This window comes from Myotis lucifugus, unplaced genomic scaffold, assembly GCF_000147115.1.
Source record: "Myotis lucifugus unplaced genomic scaffold, Myoluc2.0 scaffold_31, whole genome shotgun sequence".
Lineage (NCBI taxonomy): Eukaryota > Metazoa > Chordata > Mammalia > Chiroptera > Vespertilionidae > Myotis > Myotis lucifugus.
Window position 1 is genome coordinate 3,995,630 of NW_005871079.1, and position 16,021 is coordinate 4,011,650.

Below are 16,021 nucleotides of genomic sequence, written 5' to 3' on the forward strand. Positions count from 1 at the left end.
GAACCTGCGCACTAACGTGCGCTCGCGCGCACGCAACCGGGCGGGCCGAGCCGCTGGTTGGTGGAGGCTCGAGGGGCGCGCTCCCGAGTGCCTCCGCGGCCGGAAGTGCGCGCCGCAGGGGAAGGCGGGAAAGGAGCGGCGGGTTTATTAAGCGCCCAATCCCCTTGCCCAACCAGGTCGCGGTCTTGTTTCCTTGGGGCTGAGGAAGAGGTGCAAATCCCGCGCGCGGAAAGCGGGTAGACTTGAAACCTTCAACATCTCTGTTTTAGATTCCCTTCTTTGCGTAGTAGCTAGGCGATGGCTCAGGGGGTAAAAACAGTATTATGCAAACTTTTACTGAACTAGTGTTGAGGCTCTGGCACTACATTAAGTGCTCATTGGAGACCGGCTGCTGTCCAGGGGCGGGGCCGAGGGGAGTAGCCAAAGCCGACACGCAAACACCAAAGGAAACCCAGCGAGCTGTATGTTTTGAAGTTGGATGGGATAAAAAGCAAAGGAGAAACTGGAGAAGGAACATGAACTGAGGAGAGGAAACTGGACTTGGCTTTTAGAAAGCCGTCAGCAGAAAGAAAGGTGTGTGATGTCACAGGGAGGAAGGTAACAGCAGTGCATTTACTCTTGCTCGCATCTTAATAGTTGATCAAGACCGTAACCAAGTGAACAAAAATGTGAGGAATAAAATTATATATACAGACTTTAAAGGGAGAAACAGCTATGATCTTCTAGCAGTGGTTCTCAACCTTCTGGCCCTTTAAATACAGTTCCTCATGTTGTGACCCAACCATAAAATTATTTTCGTTGCTACTTCATAACTGTAATGTTGCTACTGTTACGAATCATAATGTAAATATCTGATATGCAGGATGGTCTTAGGCGACCCCTGTGAAAGGGTCGTTCAACCGCCAAAGGGGTCGCGACCCACAGGTTGAGAGCCTCTGTGACTAGATAAAACGTGAAAGGAAGATCCTCTAACTGTAGGTATTCTTTTTTTAAAAAAATATATATTTTATTGATATTTTACAGAGAGGAAGGGAGAGAGAGATAGAGAGTTAGAAACATCGATGAGAGAGAAACATCAATCAGCTGCCTCCTGCACACCTCCTACCAGGGATTTGCCAGCAACCCAGGTACATGCCCTTGACCGGAATTGAACCTGGGACCTTTCAGTCTGCAGGCCGAGGCTCTATCCACTGAGCCAAACCGGTCAGGGCTGGTAGGTATTCTTTATTAGCTACTCCATGCCCTTACTCCTGAGGCTGCTATGAGAGGACACAGAAACTACTTACTTATTAATAAGCACAGAAATATAACAAGTTAGAGCGGTAAACAACAGCTTTTCTGTTTGATCTTTTCATTCTCTCTTGTTTGAACTTGATAATCCATCTTGTCTCAAAAGAGTTAGCCATTCTCAGGCCAGTAACACAGATGAGACATAAAAGTGCTTTGTTTTATCTGAAAGGTTTTGAGGGTAGCCTGCCACACAGCGATAGAAGTGCAGTTTAACAAATACAGGTTCCTTCCTCTATAGTCCTCTACACACTCTTTTTTTCTAGGTTGTGAAATGTATCACCTGTATAAAAGGTTGTATAAGACACATGTAGTTAACAGAATGGTAGTAGCATACCAGCGCTCAGTTTCAGATACAGAATGAGTACCAGAACCTGGCAAGGTCCCTACTGCCGCCTACTGGCACTTCCCTCCCTTTCCCCAATTTCAGGTAGTTACTATTTTGAATTAATCATTCCTTTGAGTTTCTTTTTAATCTATCCAGCTGTGTATGTGTTCCTAAATAACATTTTTTAGTTTTGCTGGGTTTTTTAAACAGCTTTATTGAGACCTAATTGACAGAAAATATACTGCAGATATTTAAAGTGTTTGACTTGCTGAATAGATATCTGTGAGGCCATAACCACAATTAAGATAATGCATCGCCCCCAAACAGAGCCCAGAAATAAAACCATTCCTTTATGGTCATTTAATATTTGACAAAGCAGGCAAAAACATACAATAGGGTAAAGATAGTCTGTTCAATAAATGATGTTGGGGAAAATTGGACAGATACATGCAAAAAAAAAATGAAACTAGACCATCTACTTACAACATAGAAAAGAATAAACTAAAAATGGATTAAAGACTTAAATGGAAGTCACGAAACCATAAAAATTCTAGAAGAAAACATAGGCAAAAATACCACATGATCTCACTCATTTATGGATAATAAAGACCATTATAAACTGATGAACAAAATAGATACAGAGGCAGAGCAGCATCGAACAGACTGTCAAACTACATCGGGAAGGCCGGGGAGGGTTGGGGGCGGGGGGTGAGAGATCAACGGAAGGACTTTTATGCATGTATATAAGCATAACCAATGGACACAAGACACTGGGGAGTAGGGGAGGCCGGGGGAAGGTCAAGGGGGGGAAAAAGGAGACATGTAATACTCTTTGTAATACTTTAAGCAATAAAACAAAATTTTTTTTAAAAAGCATAGGCAGTAAAATAGACATTTCTTATAGCAATATTTTTTCTGATATATCTTCTTGAGCAAGGGAAATAACAAAAAATAAATAGAACTAGATCGAACTAGAAAGCTTTTGCACAGCAAAGGAAACCATCAACAAAGTGAAAAGACAACCCAATGAACAGGGTTTTTAAACAGCTTTATTGAGGCCTAATTGACATAAAATGTACTACAGATATTTAAAGTGTTTGACTTGCCTGGCCAGTGTGCTCAGTGGTTGAGTTTCAACCTATGAACCAGGAGGTCACAGTTCAATTCCCGGTAAGGGCACACGATTGGGTTGTAGGCTCAATTCCCAGTGGGGGACGCGCAGGAGGCAGCCGATCAATGATTCTCATTGATGTTTCTATCTTTCCCTCTCCCTTTCTCTCTGAAATCAATAAAAATATATTTAAAAAAGAATAAAGTGTTTGACTTGCTGAATAAGTATCTGTGAAACCATAACCACAACTAAGATAATGCATATATCCATCACCCCAAAAGTTTCCTCTTGCCCTTTTGTAATGCCTCCTTCCTTCCCTGGCCATGTAACCTGCTTTACTTTTTACTTTCTGTTGTAAATTTGCAAAACTAAAAATGTTATTTAGGAACACATACACAATACTATGCTGTATTGATTACTGTGGTCTTGTATTATAGTTTGACATCAGGTAGCATGATACTTCTTGGTTCTTTCTCAAAATTGCTGAGGCTACTCAGGGTTTTTTGTGGTTCCATATACATTTTTGGAATATTTGTTCTAGAACTTTGAGATATACCATTGGTATTTTAATAGGAATTGCGTTGAATCTATATTGCTTTGGGTGGTATGGACATTTTAATGATGTTAAAATTCTTCCTATTCATGATCACAGTATATGCTTCCATTTATTTGTATCTTCCTCAGTTTCTTTCTTCATTATCCTATAATTTTCTGAGTCCACGTCTTTTACCTCCTTAGTTATATTTATTTCTGGGTACTTTTTATTGTTGTTGCAATTGTAGATAGTTTTGTATATATTTAGATCTTTTAAAATGTCTCTCAATAAAGTTTCATAATTTTTAACAAAGAGTTTATATATCTTTTAAATTTATTTTTATAGTGGTTTTCAAATTTTATTTTTCAATTACACAATTGGCATTCAATATTACATTAGTGTCAAGGAGTTTATATATCTTTTGTTAAGTTTATTCCTTGGCACTTAATAGTTTTTGCAAATAGTGCCCCCTCCCCTTTTTTTTTTTTTTTTACATTTTCTGAGTTATTGTTTCCAGGCTCTCTTTAAAAAGCCCTGTTGCCTGACTGGCATAGCTCAGTGGTTGATGTCGATCTATGAACCATAGGTCATGGTTTGATTCCTGGTCAGGGCACATGCTGAGATACGGGCTCAATCCCCAGCAGGAGGCAGTGATTCTCATCGTTGATGTTTCTTTCTCTTTCTCCCTCTCCCTTCCTCTCTGAAAACAATAAAAAAATATATTTTTTAAAAAAGCCCTGTTAGTACAACTTGAAATTAGTTTACCCAAGTTGTAAATAATACCAAATCCACTTCTTCAAGGAGTGTGTGCATTTCATTCAAGTTGTCATTCAAATTTGTTGGCATAATGTTTTCTGAGTATCTGTTTTTTGCTTCATTGATTTCTACTTAATTTGTGTTACTTTGCTCTTCTTTCTCTAGATTCTTCTGGTAGAACCTAAGGTCATTGATTTTAGCCTTTTTTTGTTTCAACTTTTTAAAAAATTTTTAATTAAATTTATTGGGGTTTCAGTTGCACAATTCTGTACACTGTATTGTGTGTTCACCACCCTAAGTCAAGCTCCCATCCATTATCATTTATCCCCCTTTTACCCTCTTCTACTTCCCCCACCTCCCTAGCCTTTCTCCTTTTCAAATATAAATACTTAAAGCTATAAATTTCCTGCCCTAGCCTGTTTGGCTCAGTGGATAGAGCATCAGCCTACAGACCAAAGGGTCCCAGGTTCAATTCTGGTCAAGGGCTTGTATCTTGGTTGCAGGCTCCTCCTGGCCTGGGTCCTGGTCAGGGCTCCTGCAGGAGGCAACCAATCAATGTGTTTCTCTCACATTGATGTTTCTGTCTGTCTTTCCCTCTCTCTTTCACTCTCCCTAAAAATCAATGGGGGGAAAAATCAATTGAAAAATATCCTTGGGTGAGGATTAACAACAAAAATACCTATAAATTTCCCTGTAGCACTGCATTAGCTGCATCCCACAAATTTTGATACATGTATTTCATTATCTTTCAGTTTTAAATACTTTCTAATGTCCCTGGTCATTTTTTGACCTATGAATCATTTAAGTGTTAATTTTTCAAATATCTGAAGTTTTCCTAGATATTTTTTAAAAATATATTTTATTGATTTTTATTTATTTTTATTTTTTACAGAGAGGAAGGGAGAGGGATAGAGAGCTAGAAACATCGATGAGAGAAAAACATCAATGAGCTGCCTCCTGCACACCCCCCACTGGGGATGTGCCCACAACCAAGGACATGCCCTTGACCGGAATCGAACCCGGGACCCTTCAGTCCGCAGGCCGATGCTCCATCTACTGAGCCAAACCGGTTAGGGCCTAGATATCTTTTTGTTATTGGCTTCTAGTTTAATTTCATCCTCATTTAATTCACTTTATTTTTCATTGATTTTTAGAGAGAGGAAGGGAGAGAAGGGATGAGAAACATCGATGTGAGAGTCATTGATATGAGAAAAATTGATCGTTTGCCTCCAGCATGCTTCCCAACCAGGGATCAAATCTGTCACCTTTTGTGTACAAGATGACTCTCCAGCAGAGCCCCAGCAGCTAGGGCTACTGAGTAATTTTAATCCTTCCAAATTTATTGAGACTTGTTTTATGACTCAGCATTTGAATTATCATGGTGCATGTACCATGTGCACTTGAAATAATATAGTTTTCTGCAGGTCTTGGGCATAGTGCTCTATAAATGTCTCAGATTAAGGTGGTTGATGGTGTTTTTCAGATCTTATGTCTTTTTTTGTCTAACTGTTTGATTAATTGCAAAGAAAGGGGTGTTAAAAATCTACAATTTATAATGGATTTTTGTTTCTCCCTTTAGTTCCATCAATTTTTATTTGTATATTTTAAAGCTTAGTTATGAGGCATGCACATATTATTATTACATCTCTAATCTGTTCATTCTTTTTCCTTATGAAGTATTTCTATGGTAATGCTATTCATTTTTTAAAAAAATACTTTTTTATTGATTTCAGAGAGGAAGGGAGAGGGAGAGAGAAACATCAGTGATGAAAAAAAAGAAAAAAAAAAGAAACATCAGTGATGAGAGGGAATCAATGATGGGCTGCCTCCTGCATGCCCCCTACTGGAGATTGAGCACACAACCCGGCATGTGCCCTTGACCGGAATCGAACCCTGACCTCCTGGTTCATAGGTCGAAGCTCAACCACTAAGCCATGCCAGCCGGGCAGTGCTATTCATTTTGAAGTTGTCCTAATTTGATGTTTAAATAGCCATTCCAGCTCTCTTATGCTTAACATTTCCATAGTATATCTTTTTCCATCTATTTACTTTCAACCTATGTTTACATTTAATCTCTTGGAGATAGCATGTGAAGTATCTTAGGGTCCTGCTTTTTCCCACGTTCTCTTACTGGGGATTGAGCCAAAGACCTGGGCATGTGCCCTAACTGGGAATTGAACTGCGAGAGACCTCCTGGTTCATAGGTTGACACTCAACCACTGAGCCACACAGGGCAGGCTTTTACTCACTATTATATATGCTCAGAGCACCCTGTATCTGTCCTTTTTAATGTGCCAACACCAAGTCTGGTGCCTGACACAATACAGAATATCAACAAATATTTGTGGAGCAAATAAAGAAGTGAAGACTACACAGTAAATAGTGAGGCTGGGATACTGATCAGGTCTATCTTCCATTTTATTCCATCCTTCCCCAGGCTGTCTGTGATGGTAAAGTGTCCCGCTCTTCACCCCCCTCCCCCAAAAGGACAGAGATTGAATTTTTAATAAGAATTTAGTACAATTTTCAACATACAGATTGCCTATAATTAAAATGTTTAATAATAGTTTATGTTGGTGAAGATATAAACAGATACTCTTCTCATTTTGTTTATTTTATTGATTTCAGAGAGAGGAAGGGAGAGGGATAGAGATAGAAACATCAATGACGAGAACCATTGATCGGCTACTTCCTGTGCGCCCCCTACTGGGGATTGAGCCCAAAACCCAGGTATGTGCCCTGACTGGGGATCAAACAGTGACCTCCTGGTTCATGGGTCAGTGCTCACACTGGCAGGGTGCTCTTCTCAATTTAAAGTGTAATCTTTTAAGAGAGCCTTCTGGAACCATCTGTGAAATTTTTAAAATGCACATGCACATTCAGTAATTCTATTTCTAGAAATGTATACTCCAGATATAGTACTGATAGTGGACACAAAGAGGATTATTCATTGTAATACAATGCTGAATAGCAAGATTGAAAATAACCTAAAAGTTACTTTTCAGTAAAGTATGATGTATGTCTGTGTGTATAGATACATAATAGTGAAATGCTGTGTTGCTTTTACTAAATGAAGTAAATTTATGTGTATGCATATAGAACAATCAGCAAAACAGTAAGTCAGAAAAGCAAGGTGCACAATAATATGTATAGGCCACAAAGATATTAAAAAGGAGAGGATTTGTATGTATATTGTACACATGTATATGTGTATGTGTTTCTTTTGGTATTGCACAGTTGTTCCTGGGAGGATGCTGTTATCAATAGTCAATAGTCAGTAGGGTGGGATACTGAGGAATATGGGTGGAGGGCATGAAACCTAACTTTGGACTTAAGATTATCTTGGTGTCACTGGTGTCTTGTGTGGGTGAGGAGTTTCTCACTACAGGCCAATAGTTAGAATTTCTGGCTTGTTATCTTCTGTTGGGAGACAATTTTCCATGGGTCTTTTGCATTTCAGTACATCTTGCAAGCAGAGGCTCTGGCTGCCTTTATTCCAAATGATCTTTTCAAGGATTGTGTCCAGTGAACAGGCTTGGAAGATAGACATTCTCTCTCTCTGGAGCTAAAGGTGGTTTGTCTACCGTCTAGTATACCTTCTTCTAGGGCAGTGGTCGGCAAACTGTGGCTCGCGAGCCACATGCGGCTCTTTGGCCCCTCGAGTGTGGCTCTTCCACAAAATACCACATGCGGGCGCGCACATACAGTGCGATTGAAACTTCGTGGCCCATGGGCAGAAGTCAGTTTTCGGCCTGGGCGAGTCTATTTTGAAGAAGTGGCGTTAGAAGTGGGGGGTGTCGGTCGGGCGACGGGAGACACAGCGCGGGGGAGGTACATTGTTTTGAGGTACATTTGCTGAGGTCGACCCCTTCCAACTCTCCCATCCACACTCCTCTATAAGAAACAAGTGTGGATGGGAGAGTTGGAAGGGGTCGACCTCAGCGAACGTACCTCAATCAGATTGAGGACAGCAAAGGCCAGCTTAAGGAGTACTCTAATTAAGTTAATAACAATGTACCTACCTATATAGTTTAAGTTTAAAAATGTTGGCTCTCAAAAGAAATTTCAATCGTTGTACTGTTGATATTTGGCTCTGTTGACTAATGAGTTTGCCGACCACTGTTCTAGGGCAAAGAGTTAGGCACATGTACTGTTTGTCTATCATAAAAGATACAGCTTTGTAAACGAAGGATCTTCTCTAATACATTGGCATGTACTTAGGTATCATAAGCACTGTGTCACTGTGAGAGTTGGCCCTCAGGGAACTGGTTCAAAATTAATACTCTGGCTACTGCTGTTGCTATAGATTGTTCTTTTACTTTCCTGTAGTTTTGTGTCTTCTGCTACTATTCCTGAAACTGGCAGTCTTACGCCTCAATTTAAATGCCCCACAGACATGGGACCTGGCCTCACCAGCAGCTTGAGCCAGATGGCACAATCTTGAAGCATAGGGAGTTATCTCCCCTGGAGCAAACTGTGACAACTAGATAAATTTTCCCTCTCTCCTTCTGATGGACTATTTTTAGACAGAGTGCTTCTTTCCTGAGATGTCCCCAAGTAGCCAGATGAGTATATCTGTTTGTGAAGGCAGTAGCTGGCTTGATAACAACTGTATTTTCTTCCTTGTTCGGTGCTTCTTTGTAATCTAAAAATCATATATTTTTAAAAATGTATCATTACTGGAGTTGCAAAACAATTCAGTAAACTGAATTCTAAAGAGGGACAAGCCTCTCCAAGGAGAGGGGACACATGTCTTTTTCACATTTGGAAGAGCACAGAGAAGTGGCTGCTTTTAAGCTGCAAAGCAATCTGAAAAAACTTTACATTCTTGGTAATTGTGGGTTAGCATCTCACAATAGCTGGGAGTCCCAGACACAAGGGATGTTTGTACTCCCTCATAAGCCTTTTTCATCGTCTTCCTTTTGGTGCTCAGGAGAAAGATTTAGGGCAGGACAAGAGACTGGAGAGAGCCCCCCAGGAAGATGTAGATATACAGTCCAACTATTGCTCCCAGGGACAGGCATAAAAGCCCATCTGTTTCCCTGGGTCATTCTCTTCTGTAACCAAACCATAAGCTGTTGATGGAGGGTCAGCAAACTTCTCTCAGGGGCAGGCATTGCTTGTGGGGGAGGAGAAGGAGCAAACCCACCCTACCTTAGGTCTGGGGTAGGAAACCTTCTCACTCCCAGGACAAGGACAAGATCTTGGGAGGAAAACTAGAAGCAAAAATCTGCATTTGGGGGGAAGGAGCAGGAGATAATTTGGCGCCTAGCATCCTCCGTTGATACTATTGGAGGAGCAGGAAATTCCTGCTTAAGACCAACCACATACATGGGGAGGAGGATGGCAATGCTGACAAAAGGCCCATTTATGAGGCCCCGGTGCACAAAGGCTGGACTAAAATAACCCCCACTATCCTATCATGAACCTAGCACAGACTAACAAGAAGCAGTAGTATTCTCCTGGGGGGAGGCAGGAGCATAAAGCGAGAATTCCTCTATGGCTAAGTTATGCAGAGATATATGAATGCTGGAGATGAAGCAGGAACACCAGGGCATTCTGTTATCCACTCTAGGCACAAAGTAACCACAGCTCCTGCTGGTGAAATTTGAAGAGTGTGATACTCTGCAAGTAACAATAACAAAAAGCAAACCTGACTCAAGTTTTGCAAGATTGATTCAACCTCCCATACTGGCCTGAAAAGCATATATTCATACCTAGGCATAAATATTATTTACCTCAGTTTTTTTGTTGTTTTTGTTTTTTAATGTTTTTCTTGAATTGAGAGAGGAACAGAGAGCGGTAACTAGAAATATCAAAAAACTAGAAACCACCAGAACAGAGTATCCAGGAGTAGTGGGACTATAATGACTAATCCAATGTACATGTAATAAAAATTCCAAAAGTAGAAGCAAGAGAGAACAGGGTAAAGGACATATTTGAAGAGGTAATAAATCACAAAGAACTTTTGAGAAATAGTAAAAAAATATCAAACCACAGATCCAACAAACAGGATAAATTCCAAAAACAAACCACACACACCTAGATACCTCATGGTCAAACCAATGAAAATTAAAGATAAAATCTTGAAAGCAGCCAGAGAAAAGAGAAACACATTAAGAACAAAAATAAGAACTACAGCAGAGTACTCATCAAAACAATGGAGTGTCATCTTTAAAGAGAGTCAACCTAGAGTTCTATTCTCCGTGAATAAATCCTTTAAAATAAAGGTGAAATAAAGACTTTTCAGATGAGCAACAGCTGAGAGAATTTATTGCTGTAAGATCCATAATACAAGAGATATTAAAGAAAGTTCTTCAGGTGCAAGTATGAAGCCAGATGGAAACTTGGATGCATACAAGAACAGTGTTGTGTAACAAATTATCCCACAACTTAGTGACTAAAACAAAATTTTCTTAGAATCTATGGATCAGGAATTCATCAGCTTAGCTGGTTGGTTCAGAGTTGCCCTGTGGTTGTAGTCCAGATGTTGGCTGGGGCTTTAGTTATCTGAAGGCTTGCCTGGGGCTGAAAGACCCATTTCCAAGCTCATTCAGTTCTTATGGAGGAGGCCTCAGTTCTTCACCATGTGGGATTCTCCATAGGGCTATTAGAATATCCTTATCTGGGCTCTAGTGCATGTGATCTGAGAGAAAAATAGAAGCTGCATTGCTTTTATAACCCAGTCTTAGAAATCACACATTTCTACCACAGTCTGTCTATTAGAAGGGAGTCACTACCACCTACACTTCAAAAGGAAGAAGAATTAGGCTGTCCCAAAGAGAAGAGTATCAAAGAATTTGTGGAAGTATTTTTAAAGCACCATACACAATTATATATATGCACATGGAGTTGATATCTGTATACACGTCTCCTTCCCATGAATGTCACATTCAAGGACTACTGCATGGACTGTCTCCTCCTGGGTGGTCCAGCAGAAATAATGTAACACCCAAAAGGAAAAAGGGAAACCACAGCTTCAAAGACTTAATGGCTGCGGAAATACTCAGAGAGGCCATGGCCAGATACTGCAATAGCACCAACTCCCTGACACTGTCACCAAATACATCTTTGTACCAAAGAAGGTAGCTATTAACCTGCTTTTGTTGAAACTGCATGGATGACATGTGCAGGCCTTATGACTCTAGTTTGACATCCCCATTTGGGGTGGGTCAGCTTGGACTTGATGCCTAACAAGGTGAAAAGGAGCCAACAAGCCTTGCAAATCAAACAGACAACAGGGTGGTGAAGGCCTGGGGCAAGGAGTGGGGGCAGGCTAGAAGGGTCAGTGGGGGTGGGGAGAGGGTACACATGTAATACTTTCAACAATAAAGATTTAATTAAAAGAAAAAAACAAAAAATTGCACATTCAAGAGTATAGCGGGCCTGACCCTAGCAGCTTTTTGGTGCTATGAAAAAGGGGCACTACTCCTTTGGGGGTAAGCTTTATGCCCCACTCTGCCACCTAAAGCAAAGCTGCTGGCTCAATGGGGCTCTTGACTAAAAGATACTCCCCTAAACTCCTGGGCCTAGACCACTGATTGGCTAATCTAATGGGGTCTAATGGGTTGCTATCACTGTTTAGCTTCGGTACCGGCTTTGTAAAACCAAAAGCAGAGGTGGGCACTTCTCAGTGGCTAGAACTCAAAAGTAGTCCTCATGGTTAATTCTCCCCTTGACAAGCCTCACTACATTTTTACTAATTTTTGCATTGTTGCCAATGGCTTGTTGCGTCTGCCATGTGAAAAACAACAGACTGGCAGATTAAGACACAACTCTTTGGCCGTTAATCTTACATAAATTGCTCAACTTCCCCGATGGTTGAAGAAATGAATATTAAAGTTAGATCCCAATTTTTCCTATCACATTGACAAGAAGTGAAAAGATTAGCAATGTCCAGTATCGGCCAGGGAATAGATGCTAAATTATTCTTAAGCACTGTTGATGGCATGTAAACGGGTAGTCTTTTTGAAAGGCAAGTTGACTGAAATGCACATACACATTGATTGACTGACTGACTCTACTTCTAAATAGCTGAAGAGAAATAAGCATATGTAAGAAGCATGTACTAGCTTGTTTGTAAAGTGAGAGTAACCCTCAATTAAATTTTACCTGTGTCCTCTCTCCCATTACCTATTATATTTCTTTGTAATTCCCACCAAACTTTTGGAATCAATAACTATATATGTCAACTTTGATTACTCCCATGTCCCTGGGATTCCACTGAAACTTTTTTCAAAGGGTCACCATAACATTATTAAAACTAATGTCCTGTTACCAGTCTTTTTCTATCACTACACAGCAGTCAACACAGATTAAAATTATACTTAATTGTCTACTATAAGCTTTCACATGTTCACATACAATGTTTCACATATAACTCACATGACCTCATTAAAAAACCCTCTGAAATAGATGGTATTAATCCTCTCTTACAGATGAGGAAACAGACTCAGATAACCTTGCCCAAGACTATGAAAAATGAGCTCAGAGTATCTAAGGGCCAAATCCAGTGCTTGTCCTCCTAATGGCTGGTCCTAGAACTTTCTTCTACTGGTTTCCTTTATAGTCTTTTTCGATTATTTAACAAAACCAAAGATTGGGATTAATTAGGATACGGCCTAGCATAATCAAAGACCAATTACACATATTATTGACTTTCTAGACACACATAGAAGCTAATCCAAGGGTTCAAAAGTATATGTGCTCAACTAATTAAAATTGCCATGTCTATGGTTACCACTAATTTAAATGGAAACAACCAAGCAAATATTGTTTCATAGCAATTGGCAGACTTTAATCAAGAAAAATCAAGTCCATCATACACATAAAAATATAGGAAATTTCATGCAGAGATGAAGCTTCCAATTTAGCCTTTGTGGCATCTTTTAGAATGAGAATTACATATAAATACAGTACATTTTACAATTCCAAAACTTCATAATTTTATACTGTGATTTATACAGCTTCTCTTTATATTTTACATGTCCTACTTTGCTTACTTGCTTTACATACCCTAACCTGCCCTACTTCAGTCAGATTATGGAAAACACAAAAAAACCCAGTAAGCAGAATGGCCTATCTCCTCCAGCTTTATGGAAATGAATGAAAACATTTGTGTATAAAGCTAATTTAAGAAAAATTAAAAAACTTTTAAGGCTTACACACTTTAGTAGGACTACATATAAGAAATACAAAATTAAATCCTCCAGTGACATTTCCATTACTGATTAATATCACAATCTTCAAGTTTAGAATATATCAACTGCAAAAGCTCTGAGAAAAAAAAAGCAATGTAGAACATTAAAAATATTCATAATATGAGGGAGAAATAAAAAACAAAACTGATTTCAGAATTAACTAAAATGTAAGCTATAATTTATAAATATAAGTAACATTATTAAAGAATAAAACCTAATAGCATAAGTGTTAAGTAATAAAGCCAACCCATGTGTCAACTTGTTTTTGCCTCTGAGAAGAACAAGGTCATGTTTTGATACACATAAAAAAGTGAATACCAGTCAGTGAATAAAGAGCTTTTCTAAAACACTCAAAAACAGCATGCATTTCTTTCAGTGGATTTTTTAAATACCTACGTTCCTTTTAATTCTCTTTCTTAATAATAATTTTGGGGAGCAATTTACTTCAAGTTTATTCATGTGGTAGAAAATGAGAATTCCCACTAAAGAACATCTACCAAAAAAGAGAAATAATTAAAAACAAAACAACCAAAAAACCTCAATAGGTATAGGCTTCCATAAATCGACAAGTCAAATTAGCTTCATGTATTCCTTTACTGCGTAAAGGGCACAAGAGCTCCCTTACTATATGCAGAAAAGCTCCTATTGGTAAGATGTCAAATCATGTAGTGACTCCCCCAACCCAAATGACCATATAAAGGTGTAAACTTACAAGTAAGTTTTCCTAATAAAACATGACATTTATGCTTCCAGTACATTACTGAGATTAAGTCTAATCCAAATTGCCACAGAGGTTGCTTAATGCCATCACAATTACCTATAAAAATATTCAAACATACTTTTCTCCAAGAAAAGGTTAAAACATTATATTTGTCATTTCTACTTTCCAAGCTACAGGAAACAGAATGATTAACATAAAATACAAAGGAAAACTCCCTCCAATAAAGATCTGCTAGAGGTAGAAATTTAAAACAGCATAGACTGTTTCAGCCCTAGCTATCAGGGAACAAAATTGGTGTTAATCTGAAATTATATTAATGGCTGCTGCTTATAATATTGAAGACACAGACATGAACAGTAATTTATCCCTGAATTTCATACTCAAAATTTCTCCATGTTAATACTATCATGACAGTTTTTACTAGTATATAGTTGTTTTAATGAAAAAAAGTGCTTGCTTTTGTATCCAGGTAATCTAAAGAAAAGACATTATTGTAAACATCTCACTGACAGACTGTATTCATTTATAGTTTGAAATCATTTCAAATGAGCAGATTTTATTCTTATTTCCCCAGTTTCCTAACAGTACCTTTAATAAAGGATTTTTTTACTCAGATTGTTAAGATCTTCATACATTTCAGAGTGATCCATGATGAGTATGCTTTCAGAAAGTGTTCAGTTTAGTGAGGCCAAAAGACTTACTAATTTCTTGGTTATTTCAATGCATTTTTACTGGCCAGTGATACTCTTAAGTTCAGTAATTCATAAAAATGAAGGGTTTTATGCTTCCCTAAGTTCAACTGAGCTAGAAAAAAAAAAGATGTGAATAAAAGAATAATAAAAGACACACATTTTATGTATAGATTGCTTAGGTCCAAGTGAATAAAAGTCTCAATTCCAGATGATGAATGAGAGGATCCTTAGACTCTTCTAAAAATAACATGTGCAATACATACAAAAAAAAAGGAGGTTATTACTTCAATACTATTAGTCATTAGCATGGCAGCTTGGAACGGACAGCTTCATGAAAACATTAGAGATAAAGTTTTTTCTACTGAAAGACAATTCTGGGTTTCAAGGAAAAAGTAAACTTGAAGATACTTCCTCCATTTTTACTTGTGTAGTACAAATATTCATGGCATAGTATATTTCTGAAAAAGCAATAGACATATTAAGAAAATAGATACTATTTCTAAACTTTGTTAGGAATAAGAAGGCACCACTGATTTGAGGTTGTGTCCTGTCATTTGATAGTTGCTTTTGAGTTGTTTATTTCAGGATTTGCTCTTATTAAACTTTTTTCCTGGTGATATCACTTGAGACCATTATTGTGGTTTACGAACCACAAACAAGACACATTCATAGTAGTATTTCATCATGGAGAGGTCGTTCACAGTGTATGTTGACAAGACAGATTCTTTTTCCACCTGCAATGCAAACAATCATAATGATGATGACTACCATGATGATAACACTAAAAATATTGAATACTTTTAAGTGGCAGTTGCTATTTTACATATATTCTAGATATTAATTCAATTATTACATACAAGTACCACCATAAGATTGGTACTGTTAGTAATTCTACTTTACAAAGAGCAGGTTATTCAAGGTCACTCTACTAAGTGGTGGAACTGGGGTTCACTCTCACAGTCTAACACCAGAGCTATCAAGCTACTATAATATACTAGAGGCCTGGTGCACGAATTTGTGCAAGGGTGGGATCCCTCGGCCTGGCCAGTGATTGGGAGCGATCGGGGCCATCTCGCCCAGTCCCGATTAGGGTCGATTGGGGCTGGCCAGCCAGGGGAGGAACTGCAGGAGGTTGCCCAACTGTGGGAGGTTGGCTGTGGGAGCGCACTGATCACCAGGGGCCAGCTCCTGCGTTGAGTGTCTGCCTCCTGGTGGTCAGTGCGCGTCATAGTGACTGGTCAACTGTTGTTCAGTCACTTAGGCTTTTAGATATATAGCCTAGAGGCCCAGTGCATAAAATTCGTGCACGGGGGGGGGGGGGGTCCCCTCAGCCCAGCCTGCACCCTCTCCAATCTATGATCCCTCTCACAATCCGGGACTGCTAGCTCCCA

General features: G+C 39.0%; 1 protein-coding gene across 2 annotated transcripts in view; it reads right to left on the minus strand.

The window, feature by feature from the left end:
* Positions 1–10,273: 10,273 nt before the first annotated feature.
* The window catches only part of CARNMT1 (carnosine N-methyltransferase 1), a 47,534-nt gene continuing 41,786 nt past the window's right edge, over positions 10,274–16,021 (minus strand). For both annotated transcript variants that reach the window (XM_014454116.2, XM_006086814.3), the window contains one exon: positions 10,274–15,364. In XM_014454116.2, the coding sequence (XP_014309602.1) occupies positions 15,297–15,364 (68 nt within the window). In that variant the 3' untranslated portion in view covers positions 10,274–15,296. The remainder of the gene's footprint in view (positions 15,365–16,021) is intronic.